Source organism: Lissotriton vulgaris, chromosome 3_2, assembly GCF_964263255.1.
Source record: "Lissotriton vulgaris chromosome 3_2, aLisVul1.2, whole genome shotgun sequence".
In the NCBI taxonomy this organism is placed as follows: Eukaryota; Metazoa; Chordata; class Amphibia; order Caudata; family Salamandridae; genus Lissotriton; species Lissotriton vulgaris.
This window is the reverse complement of record NC_141690.1, coordinates 272,071,368-272,084,726: the sequence shown is the minus strand read 5'-3', so window position 1 is coordinate 272,084,726 and position 13,359 is coordinate 272,071,368. Positions and strand designations below refer to the sequence as shown.

At 43.6% G+C, this 13,359-nt stretch overlaps 1 protein-coding gene across 2 annotated transcripts in view; it reads right to left on the bottom strand.

Annotated features, from left to right (window-relative positions):
- Positions 1–1,010: 1,010 nt before the first annotated feature.
- The window catches only part of LOC147725666 (endonuclease domain-containing 1 protein-like), a 91,965-nt gene continuing 79,616 nt past the window's right edge, over positions 1,011–13,359 (bottom strand). For both annotated transcript variants that reach the window (XM_086964340.1, XM_086964341.1), the window contains exon 3: positions 1,011–2,102. In XM_086964340.1, coding sequence (XP_086820466.1) covers positions 1,569–2,102 — 534 coding nt within the window. In that variant the 3' untranslated portion in view covers positions 1,011–1,568. The remainder of the gene's footprint in view (positions 2,103–13,359) is intronic.

Below are 13,359 nucleotides of genomic sequence, written 5' to 3'. Positions count from 1 at the left end.
AGATCCTCATCCTCTGCCCCACCCCCTCATCCTGGGACGACTCCTGGTGGCCGACCACACTGGGAACAGCACCGACACCCACGGACCACGCACGCAACCTAGGATTCATCCTCGACTCCTCCCTCTCCATGGCTACGCAGGTCAACGCCGTCTCCTCTGCCTGCTACAACACCCTCCGCATGCTCCGCAGGATCTACAAATGGACCCCGACCAAACCAAGAAGAATGGTGACACAGGCCCTCGTCAGCAGCAGACTGGACTATGAGAACACACTCTACGCAGGAATCCCTGCCAAACACCTACGACGGCATCCAAAACTCCTCTGCCCGACTGATCCTCAACATCCCTCGCCGAAGCCACATCACCCACTACCCGAGACACCTGCACTGGCTCCCCCTCAACAAGAAGGACACCTTCAAGCTCCTCACCCACACACACAAAGCACTCCACGACACCGGACCAGCATACCTCAACAGCAGACTCAGCTTTTACACTCCAACCCGCCAGCTCCGCTCCGCCAGCCTTGCACTTGCAACTGTCCCCCGCATCCAACAAACAACCTCCGGCAGCAGATCCTTTTCCTTCCTCGCCGCCAAGACCTGGAACACCCTCGCTACCCACCTGAGACAGACCCAAGACCTACTCACCTTCAGAAAACTCCTCAAGACCTGGCTCTTCGAGCAGTAGCAGCACCCCCCTCCCCTCAGCACCTTGAGACCCTCACGGGTAAATAGTGCACTTTACAAGTGACCGATTGATTGATATTGTGGCCCCAATTAATGATGGTAATGAAAACTGGCATGTCTTACTGGCAATGGATTGTTTCTCAAAATGGCCTGAAGTCAAATTTGTAATAAGGTCAATACTAAAAACGCAATTTTGTTTATGAATGAGTTGGTCCAAAGAGAAGGTCTACGAAAGAGGGTGATCACAGATATGGGAGTGCAATTCACAAGTGTGCAAATGGACACTTTTCAGAAGCATTCAACACAATTATCTCAGAGACAATGGAGAGGTTGAAAGGTTTATTTGTGTATTTAAAGATTCATTGCAAAAGTAGGAATCTTAACTGCATGCTCCGTGTCAAGAAAATGGTGTGGATGTATTGTACCACCCTAAGGTAACTGAGTATCGTTCCTTGGTGATAATGAGGGGGAGGGTTCCCTCTAACAAAGGTAATCAAGGGTGGTTGCCTAATTCAAGACTTGGTCAGTGGTCACCTACAGAGGTGAAAAAGAATATCTTGGAGTCTCGAGAAAAATATAAGGAGCACAGGGATAGGAAGAGTGGATCCAATGATTCATGGCAGGGAAAGGAAGCTGTGGTTCATGTCAAATTGCCATTTTAAGTTAAAAAGGTGAAATGTAAGGATGAATGAATGGGATGTTGAATGACTTGGAGGGGAAAGATTACAATTGGCTGGAGTCACACACACTCGATGATGCTGAGAAAATACACCTGTCGGAAACAAACGAAGATGTGTCTAACGAGGTTATTCATGGGAATGGGGAAGGGGAAATGAGACTCCAAACCCAGCCATTTTCACCCTTAGGTTGAGCATCATTGGACTAAGATGTTATGGGGCAATCCTTATGGAACAAGGTGACGCCTCGCTTTGTGTATTTGCCTATTTCTTCCTGTAATTCTTTTATAGTGATCGGGTCTACTGTGCCTGTCTTAACATTGTTAGCAATGACGGCCCAGGATTTCACCCCCTTCGCTGTGGTAATACAGCAGGCGGCAGCCCAGATCTTGCTGGGCACATTAACCCTCCCTTTCAATGTCGTTGTCTTCCCAGGGATGACTCCTACAAGGGCGTAAGTCGTTTCGCATTCCTTAGTGTTTTTCTTCATTGTGGCGTCTTCGTAATCTTTCCATAGCCCCTGGTTGAGTGTACTGTCCTGTGGCACAATGTTGGTCAGGGTGCAGGTGGACTCGGAGGCGTGTCTATCTTTATGGTGTGAAGCGGGGTTGAGGTGTCCTCGGTCATAACCTGACCCTTCGTAATCTGCGTCAACAGCCTGGCTCGCCTTCAGCATGTCTTCGTCAATTTCTATATCATGGCCCGCCTCCATTGCCTTGCTGTTCGAAAGGTCCACAAGCTGTAAAACATACAGTGGGTAGATTTTCAGGAACTTTCTCAAATTATTTTACATTTCACCAGCTGCACACATGCTTCGTGAAAAAGACATCCTATTCAGTCATATTCGCTTCTTTGTCTTGCAGAAGTTTGCAGCTAAGCACTGAGCAGGGGAGCAGTTGGCACCTAAACTTCAAACATGCTTCTCCTCTAACAGATTACATTTCAGGCTTGGGCCCAGATTCTCGTAGGTGTCACGCAACGCAGCGCAGCAGCCAAAGGCGCTGCTCTGCGTTGCGCAAAAGTGAGGGAGCAGGAGAGCACCATGGGCCTCATTTACGCCGCCGGTGTGTCACTTTTTGTGACGCACCAGTGGCGTAAAAAATGCGCCTTGTTGCGCCATATTTACAAAGTGACGCATCTAGGTAGATGCGTCACTTGGTAAACCCCTGCGCCACATTATACCTGCACCAGGTATAATGTATGCAAGGGGGGCGTATTGACGCAAGGAAGGGTCGTAGAAGTGACGCAGTGAAATCTATGAGATTTCACTGCGTCACTTCTAGGACGCCGTTGCGTCAAAATCTTGCGGCTGTCTCACAGCAGGCGTGAGACTAACGCAGGCCCTTTCACATGGGGCTTTCCCCATGTGAAAGGACGCATTGCTGGAGTTGCGTCACTTTTGTGACACACTCCAGCAATGCATCACTTTTGCGCTTACAGAAACGGCAGAAATACTGAGGTATCTGTAACTCCTTGCGACATGATGCGTCATACATTAAATATGACGCATCAGGAATGTCGCAAGGAGTGCGCACTGAGAAGTGACGCATCGCTGCTTTCACGCAGCGGTGCGTCATTTCTCATAAATGAGGCCCCTTATCTACAGAGTAATGGCACTCCCCTCTCCTCTCCTTAGCGCCATAGCGCTGAGGTGTGTGCGTCATTCTAGCATAGGATTTGTACAGGAAAGCTCCCCTTCCACTACAAGATACTGTGCCTAGACAAGTGAAAGTGCTCTTCCTAATTTGTCTGTGGGCTGTGCAGTGCATCACACATGCAAACTTGGAAAAGCATAGAGAAATAAAAACATTTTACCATTTAACGCCTGTTTTTCTTTTTTGGCACAAAATCCTTTCTGGTTCTGATGTTTGAGAATTGAGTTTTGTGTTAAAACCCACGGGTGGTTGCACGGGCACGACCATGTACCACCCATGTAACGCCCCCTTGACGCAAACCAACGCAAATACCAAGTTGCGTTGGTTTGGGAATCCCTAAAAAGGGTTGGTGTCGATTTAGCGTTACAAAACTAACTCTAACCCAACGCTAAACCTTTGATACTCTGGGCCTTAGAGTAGAAGCCTTGAGAAAGATCTGACTCCGCACCAGGGTTACACCTTGGCAATCTTGCTTTGCTTGTTAAGGGATAGATGTATCTATGTTCCTTTTCTGAATATGCCAGGATACCTATTTTGGAGGTCTGATCCACTGGTTTTATGTAGAAATGTCCTTCTAGTGACCACAGAGAGCCAGTGAAGTGCCCTGATGGTGAATGAGAGAAGTGACCTCTTTACCACCCTCTACACTCTCTACTGCACACCCATGAGAGGGGTCAAAGGGCGGCAGTGATAGAGTGCACAATGGCAGAAGGTTGTGCTATTGTGAAGCTGGACATGCGAGGAGGAACAGAGGTGGCACAGCACATCAGAGAAGAGAGGTGTGGGCATTGCGTTTAATCCCTGGTTATGCGGGTGGTTTGAGAATAAAAGTAGAACCCTCCTATGAAGAGCCTTCTTGAGGAAATGCGCTCTAGAGGGCCTATATCAGAAGATTGTCAGCAACACTATTGTTTAAGGGGAATATCGTCTAGATTGGGTGTAGAGCCCATATTGATACGGGCAACACTGACTTTGCATCACCTCTTATCTTGAATGCAAATCAAATGATTGAAGGCGCTTCATGCGGGGGCACCCAACAGACCACTTTAGGCAGTGTATCTACCCCTGAAAATGTACTAAGCGATAGCGGCCCGGAGATAGCTCATGCCTCAAACGCGGAAAGCAGTGAAAAATCCGTTTCTGGCAACAAGAAGGATTGTCAAAGTATTTAGGGCCAGATGTAGGTATCCAAATACCGGTCGGTAACAGCCGAAAATACCGATTTTCGGCCGTTACCGACCGGTATTTGGATACTGAGATGTAGGGCCACCTAAAATACAGATTCGGTAATTTTTCAGATTAGGTAAAATTACTGAATCTGTAAAATTACCGAATCTGTATTATGAGATGTAGGTAGCACTGTAATCAGTGCTACAGGGCTTTTAGAAATCGTTATTTACCACCAACTAGAAGTTGGTGGTAAATAATGAAAAGCCTTGAAAAAGCATTTTGTAATATCTTGATGTCCATAAATCCAGTATATGTAACAATTTAGGTTTATTGTAGAATAAAATCAGGTCAGGTAGATAAATAGAATAAGATTGTATAATGATAGAAATAACCCCACCAGGAGCAGATGGACTTTGTAGTAAACACTATCTTCACTGTTCCTCTCTGGCTAGACAATACTACAATACCTATGACATCATAGAATGCCAGAGTATCTCTCTAGCTGGTTGTACCTCTCTATTGCTGGTTGTGGCAGTTGGTCACCTGAGGCTGAGCTACCAACAGCGAGCTCCTGGTGGGGTTTTCCTATCTATCTACATTATAAAGTAATCTATCTGTCTAACCTGGAAGGAACCTGAATAAAGGATCTTAACCTATCAAGTGGACTCCTGATCTTCCTTTACTACAGTTTGGCGACGAGTTTTAAAAGGAGGAACCTACGCGTGGTAAAGACTATTTAAAGGACTTTTCAAGTTAAAGGAAGGATCTCAAGGAATCAAGATTTAACAAGAAAATCTCTTTTCAGACTGAAGGTAACGCCCTGCCTACCCCACCAGTGTCCTGTTCCACCTGGACAGCCTACACTCTGGGCGTGTGTCTCTCTACAGTCTCCAACCGCCTGTGTTACCTATTTGCCTGCTGTCACCCTGCTGCTGTCTGGATAATGTTGCACAGTTGGTTCTATCTGCTTCATGGGAACAGTAACTGCGTACTTTCCCTGCAGTATCTGCACTGAGTTTTTGGTGTTATTGTGCTCCAGAGCGTTTTTTTTTAAAGCAGCAATGTGGCTCACGGATTTAAACTGTACACACGAGCGTCATTCTTGGTGAGCCGACGTGCGTGTTTGAGGAGACTGCACTGAAGGAGAGTTTCGCCGGTCAGTGGGAGACACTACTAATCTTTAATTCAACCTCTGCCTCTAAAAAACAGGTGAGCCGATGTGCGCGATTGAGGAGGCTAGACAGAGACAGAGTTTTGCCGGTCAGTGGGGGGCACTAATAATTGGCAGTTCAACCACTGCGAGCCCCGCAAGCGCTCTCCATGCACAGAGTCTTACCTGGTTCGTGCTGCCTGCACCGTCGACCGTTGGTCACAAGCGATCTTTCCACCTTCTTGCCTGCTGTCCATCTGATGACGTCCATGGAATCCTTCTTGAGTTGGTGAACGGAGATTCTCCTATGACGCCAGTGTTATCTTTGGAGACACGCTCCTTACGTCGCTACGAGCGACGTGGCGGCCATTTTGGGTTTGTTGGGTTACCATGGCAACAGTGTACTGTGAACCACTTTGCGCTGCGTGAGGCAGCGTCCTGTCATCAACATATGACTTTAGCGTTTAAGCTAGAAGGTTGACTGTGGTAAACGTGCTTTGTCCAAACTATTGTTTTTTTTACAAGTTCAGTGTTGGAGTTTCACACGAGCGTACTTGGAACTTCATTTTCGCCGAGGTGCGATGCCAAGGTGTCCGATCTTCCTGGTCTTTCTTGCTCCTTTTCACCATGCTCCTGTCGAAGTTCGAGTTTTGTTGCTTATGTGAGCAGTGGCAAGGACTTTGCCTCTCGAGGGACTATGGCTCCGGGAGCAGTGTTACTAACACTGCATCAACCTACAAGTCTTCTACTGGGACACAGCAAGTTGAATTAATGTATATCCTTTTTAGTAAACGGTTTGTGCATTTGGATCCCGGGTGAGAGGTCGCTCACCGGAGATAATATCATTTTTTATTAATATATCTGTGTTACAGTTATTTCATGAATGCATTAGAGTTAACACTGTTTTTTTTTCCAGGAATGTGGTGTGTTTTTGATATAACAAATCTGTTATGCTCATATGAAAATTCTATATTCTACGTTAGAGATTTAGTAAGGTGTCTTTAGGTAGTAAATGCTATGAGTTGTCTGTATTCTATGTTAGAGATGTATTTTGGTGTTTTTGGGTAGTCCATGCCCATCCATATTATCTGAGGTATTTTTGTGTGGGTAGTCCATGCCCATGTTATAGTGCATGTTCATCCATGAGGTCAGACCCTACATAAAGGTGGTGTTTTTGGTGTGAGTAGTCCATACCATGTACTTGGTGTTTAACGGTAGTACTTACTCCACCTCTTGTCCCAGGGTTATAGTCTTTACTCTATGCTGTACCCTCTCATAGGGACGTTGGTGTCTATGGTGGTCTATGTCTTGGTTGGTTGTTCGGGGATGTTGATGGGTAGTCAACACCCATAGTAGGTTCCATAAGTATTTATGGCTAGTCCATGCCCCTTTTCCCAGAGATTTTGTTGTTTGCTCTGCGGTGTACCCTTTTTCAGGGGAGGTTATGTGTTTTTTTTGGTAGTCAACGCCCAAATTAGATTCTTAAGTGTTAATGGCTACTCCATGCCTTGTTCCCAGAGATATTTAGTCTGCTCTGCGGTGTACCCTATCCAGGGGAAACTTTGTTTTTTTTGGGTAGTCAATGCCCATGCTGTCCTGCAGTGTTACCATGCTGTCCTGCAGAGTACCCTTCTCAGGTTCAAAGTCTCCTGTTATCGATAAAGATTGTGTTTACACTATGTCTTATCTGAGTCTACCTTCTTGTCGCTACTGGCCAGGGCTTCATTTAGGTAAGATTCGAGTTACATTCTTGTCATACATTAAGTGTTGACATTTCTTCATCAAGGGTTGTGTTGAGGGTAGTCTTGGTTTGTTTCAAAACCTCACTCTTTTGTTAAGGAGAGGGGATGTGGTATATTATGTCATAGTCTGATGTCATAATATTGAATCTTTGTGTTTTTCTCAAATAATAATACCTCATGTTAAAGTCATCTTTTATTGTACACTACTACTTTTGGTTGTTCTAAAATGTGTACTTCCTTGCTGTTTGAGACTTATGAGGTATTGTTACTGAGTTTTCCTTTGTTCTGTTATTTCTCTATAAAGAGAGAGGATATGTAGTAAACACTATCTTCACTGTTCCTCTCTGGCTAGACAATACTACAATACCTATGACATCATAGAATGCCAGAGTATCTCTCTAGCTGGTTGTACCTCTCTATTGCTGGTTGTGGCAGTTGGTCACCTGAGGCTGAGCTACCAACAGCGAGCTCCTGGTGGGGTTTTCCTATCTATCTACATTATAAAGTAATCTATCTGTCTAACCTGGAAGGAACCTGAATAAAGGATCTTAACCTATCAAGTGGACTCCTGATCTTCCTTTACTACAGACTTCAGCTCAGCCTCCAGATGTAACTGTTCCAGCTTTCAAGCAAATACAATTGGAACACAGATGACATCATAGAGACATGCAGAGATAGAAATGAGAAACACCAAGGAAGGACAAAGAAGCAGGATGTAACACAGGATGCAGGATGTAACACATCTCCCCCCTTGACAAAATAAAATAAGATAAGAAAACAAAAGAGAATAAAACATTGATAATAGAACATATAGCATATACACAGGAAGAATTATGGTAAAGTAAAAGAAAGAGATAGAACTTTAAAAAGCGAAAGTACAATAGAAAATACTGTAACCCTCATGGTACAGAATCCATATCACAGAGCAAAAACACAGCTCTTAAAACACACAACAATATGAACACCTCTAAACTTAGAGCACTTAAAAGTGGTTCAATAACTAGATAAAAGATAGCGAACAACAAGAAATTCTACGAAAGAGCAACCCCAGCGGCTCTTTAAACATCAAAGATAGCAACCTGCGGCTCTTCACATTGAAAATAAATGAAACTCCTCCTCTAAAGCGGTACACATCCTAGTATAGAACAACTTTCACTCTCACACATCCTGAATACCTGAACACCTCTAACAAAGTTAGAGCACATTGTGGTTCAGCAAAAAAAAAAACTAGAACTCTTCAAAATAATGAAATCTCATGAACATGGCTCATCCTAAGATGCAAGCCGTAAACACATAAAAATACAATGAAAATGGTAACTCTTCAAAATTATGCAATCTCATGAACATGGCTCATCCTAAGATGCAAGCCGTAAACACATAAAAATACAATGAAAAATGGAGCACCTCAATAAATGAGCACAAAATGTGGCCCCCTTCAAAATACACATGTACACATCCCATGCACATGTCAAACATGCAATCCACAACGGATTTAAATAAAATAACTGAGCACCTCAAACAACGTTGAGCATAAAAATGGCTCACTCCATCGAATAACTAACACACCAGAAATCTGAATAGAAATTACAGAGCACCTCAACATACGTTGAGCATAAACATGGCTCTCACATTAAGGACGATACTATCTGACTGTAGTATAACTAAACACCTTGCAAAATTAAAACAATACTATCTCACTGTAGTATAACTAAACACCTCAACCATCATAGAACATGTGTGTTCTATAAGTTCCAGAACACACATACAAAGTACACACATGCAAAGTACACACATGCAAGCAAATTATATGAAAAGCAATACATGGCAATCAAATAATGCGCAGTTCTCCCCAAAAACACATATATGAAACATCCACCACCTCCCTCTAAAAATAAGTTACAATAAAGGTCTTAATTTTCCACAAAACGATGAATCTATAACACCGGTGAGCGATCCCTCACCCGAGGACCTCTCACAAATGGCTTCCTTTAAACAAGTAGAAAGATTTGCAGTTCTTTGAACACAGTTTAGAGGTTATGATTGTAAATCACTGGGACAGGAAGTTCACAGCTGAAGACTTCATAAGCATCACCCATGCAATTTTCTTCACAGATGACAATAGTCCATGACCTCAAATAAAACTGCCAAAAAAAAAAAAATGACTCCAAAGCTGACGAAAATTGATTCGTGTGAAACAGTGAATTGTCCGTTGAGTTTTAATACCAATACATATCCGCTGCTGTACATATTCGCTGATGTACAATGATAATTAAACTCACCCCAGGACTCCGTTCCGCCATGAGATGAGTAGTCAGATGCAGCGATGTCTTTCTCCCAAAATAAACTTGGATCAACACTTTAAAGGAAACTGCTTGCAAATGCGCATTGCAAAATGGCGGCACGTACACAGACGCTGCACCGGGTGGCTCTCCTCACGCCAAAGCTAGAAAACGTCTATGAGCAGCAAAAATGAAGATGCAGACGTCACAGTGAACGCTCAGAAAATGCCGGTGCTCGAGCGATTGCCCAAGTGAGTCGTTCGTTTTTATTTCAAAAATTGCCTCAATAGCAAAACGTTGACATGTAAAAAAAAATCACTGCTTTAAATGTGCTAGAAACACAGAAATTCCGCTAATGTTGCACCCCACAACAAAATTGTACATTTTTCTTCCGATGCAACAGTAGACTGTACCTTGTGCGTTTGCTCACAACCGCCAGCATCCCTGTCTCTCTCCCAGGGCCAAAACGCTTCTCATCCTCTGAGATATCGAAGAACAAGCAAACACAGCGCATGCACTTCCCTACAGTTGGTAGATGCGTGTTTTCTTGTATAAATCCAAACCATGTGTGTTCCTGGTCAGACCGTTAAAAGCTTTGTATGAACATAGTTCTTGCAAGAGGTCTCCTTAAATTCAAAATTTAAATCTTTTAAGTTCTCTTGAGATTCAGGCCAAATCATAAAACGTGCAGCAAATCTATCTTTAAGTTCTCTTCAGATCATGCAGTTGTAATTCCTTTAGATTTAAGCCAAATCACGCAGCAAAAATTCTAACACCCAAGGGAAACAGGCTGTCCAGATCACACAGGACACTGGTGGGGTTAATCAGGGTGCTCTCATAAAATACCTTTTCCTCCTCTTGGCTTGAAAAATTCTTCAGTTGCAGTAGTTCCAATAGTCTTTAAGTTCCTTAGTTCCTTATTCTTTAAGTTCCTTAGTTGCAGATTTCCATTACTCCATTAGACCAGTCTTTTTCCACGCACAGGTTCTGTACCTCGTCGCCAAATTTGTAATATCTTGATGTCCATAAATCCAGTATATGTAACAATTTAGGTTTATTGTAGAATAAAATCAGGTCAGGTAGATAAATAGAATAAGATTGTATAATGATAGAAATAACCCCACCAGGAGCAGATGGACTTCAGCTCAGCCTCCAGATGTAACTGTTCCTGCTTTCCAGCAAATACAATTGGAACACAGATGACATCATAGAGACATGCAGAGATAGAAATGAGAAACACTAAGGAAGGACAAAGAAGAAATGAAAGCAGGATGTAACACATTTTTTTTGCTTTTCAAACGTTGCCATGTTGCAGACATACATGCCCTTAGGGCACATGTGCACCCATACATGATTGAGGGGTGCAACAGGGTGTCAAAGTGACACGCTGCCACCCTTCAATGTTTCCCCCAATTACCAAATCGGTTGATTTAGAAAATCGGTCCAGCAGGAATAATCTGAGAGTTCTGCAAATTCCTGAATGCACGGAAGGGCAGGATCCACACAAGTTTATTATCGATCTGTTTACGGAGGCCTTCCCAGAACTTACGCAGTGGGACTGGCAGAGAGAGATACAGAGGGCGCACCGTTTTCCGTTTTCCCTCTATCCTTAATCTGATCAAACAGTAACTAGACCTAGAGACATTTTTATATCTCTCAAACATTTTCTTGCCCAGGAAACTGTATTTGAGTTAGCACGTCCTGATAAAAAGAGAGCTGAGAAAGGGGTGGAGTTTTTCATCAGGCCACATTTCTGTCAGAAAACTGTAGAAAAGCGCTGGCAACTACGCCAGCTTATTGCACCATTTCAAGCCAAAGGGGCTCAAGCTTTTTTATTAAACCCAGCTAAATTAAAAGCCCTACATAAAGAGCATTCTCGATTCTTTGGGCAGATGTAGGACGACAAATACCGGTCGGTAATGGCCGATTTCGGCCGTTACCGACCGGTATTTGCTGTTTGACATGTAGGGGGCCTTATAGGTACAGAATCGGTATATTTACCGATTCGGTAAATTTACAGATTCTGTAAAATGCAGAATCGGTACATTTACTGAATCGGTAAATACAGATGTAGGTGGCACTTTAAACAGTGCCACAGGCCCTTACCGATTCGTTATTTACCACCAAATATTATTTGGTGGTAAATAACGAATACCTGTGTACATGCACATCTGTGCATGTACACCTGTGCCATGTGGTACACAGACATGCCCTAAGGGCATGTCTATGTGTCACATGGCACACAAGCCTGAATCAGGGGTGCAACAGGGTGTCAAAGTGACACCCTGTCCCCCTTGCAAAATCGGTAATTTTACCGTATCGGTATTTACCAATTCGATAATTGACATTGATTCCTATGGGCCTCAAGGCCAATAGGAATCAATGGCAATTACTGAATCGGTAAATACTGATTCGGTAATTACCGAATCATACAGATTCGGTAAAAATTACCGATTTTTTACCTACATCTGATTTACCGAATCTAGAATACTGAATCAGTAAAATTCGGTATTCTAGAGTCGGTAAATCAGATTTACCTACATAGGGGCCCCAAATCTCTAAGTTGCAAGCCAAAGAGTTCTTACAATCCTTGAAAGCGTAAAGTAGTTGTTTAGGCTACTTTTGGATGAGAGGCAACATATGGAGAAAAGAAACAAGTTGTTTAGGCTATTGATATACTGGTCATGATGTATCATGTTTCAATTTGTACTACTCTTTTTAGGATGTGCAAGCTTCTGTATTTCTAGGTCTTTTTTGGTCATTATGTGGGTTTTTAGCTTTAATATGTATATTTCCTCCTTTTTTCCTTGCTTTATTGCACCCTATGAGAGACCTTTTTTTCATATGTATAAAAGTACATTTCTGCATTTGCATTATTGGTATGATGTATTGAGATGCGTTGTGTTTTATTGTGGCATCTGTTGCATCTTCCATACATAGGGTGGTATATAGGTGCGGAGGGATATCCGGGTGGCGGGAGCTTGTCATCACTAGGATCATAGGTCCTAAAGCCCTTTTGAAGGGGTCGGCTTGGGTCCGGAGGGTAGGTGGGAGGGAAGGTCAGGTGAGTGGGGTTTTAGGGAGGGGCTGGGGGGGGAGTGTTGGGGTAAAATAGTGAAGTGAAGTGAAGTGAAAGCTATTTATATAGCACGCTACCACTCCAAGGAGTATCTTGGCGCTTGGATTCCAGAAACCACAGGTAGTAGATGAAAAAGAGACTACCTTTGTAAGAAGCACATCATATGAATCCCATGCATTCGGCGTTAGGCAAGGAATAGATCCATGTTTTTAAAAGCTTTCTGAATTTAAGTTCAGTGGAGGCTTGGCGTAAGAAAGAGGGAAGTTTATTCCATACTTTCGCGCCGATGACTGCAATGGATTTTCCTCCTCTAGTTGACCTTTTGAACCTGGGGACGTGGAGTAGATTGGCTGTAGAGGACCTGAGTGATCTTGACGGGTGGTATTGATTAAAGTATTTGCGCAAGTACAGTGGGCCATGATGGTAAAAGGCTCTGTAGGTGATGGTCAGGACTTTGAAGAGTATGCGCTTGTGGATAGGGAGCCAGTGCAAGGCATCCAGAGCTGCCGAGGCCGAAGATTTCCTGGGCAGTCTGAGGACCAGTCTGGCAGCTGCATGCTGGACCATTTGGAGTTTATGAAGGGCTGATTTGTTCAGTCCAGCATAAAGGCTGTTACAATAGTCCAGCCTTGATGTTATGAGGGCAATAGCTACCGTACGTCTGGCACTCAGAGGAAGAAGATCGAAGAATTTCCTCAAGCTTCTGATAATGCCAAAGCATACCCCAGCCACTTCCTTGGCTTGTTGGTTGAAAATCAGAGTGTTCTCAAATTTTATGCCTAGGTTTCGCACGGCACTGATGGTATTGGGGGGGAGCTTCTGCATTTTCAGGCCACCATTGTTGTGGAGAGAAGAGATTGTTGGGTCCAAAAGGTATGATTTCAGTTTTAGATGAATTGCACTTCAGATGGTTTTGTGACA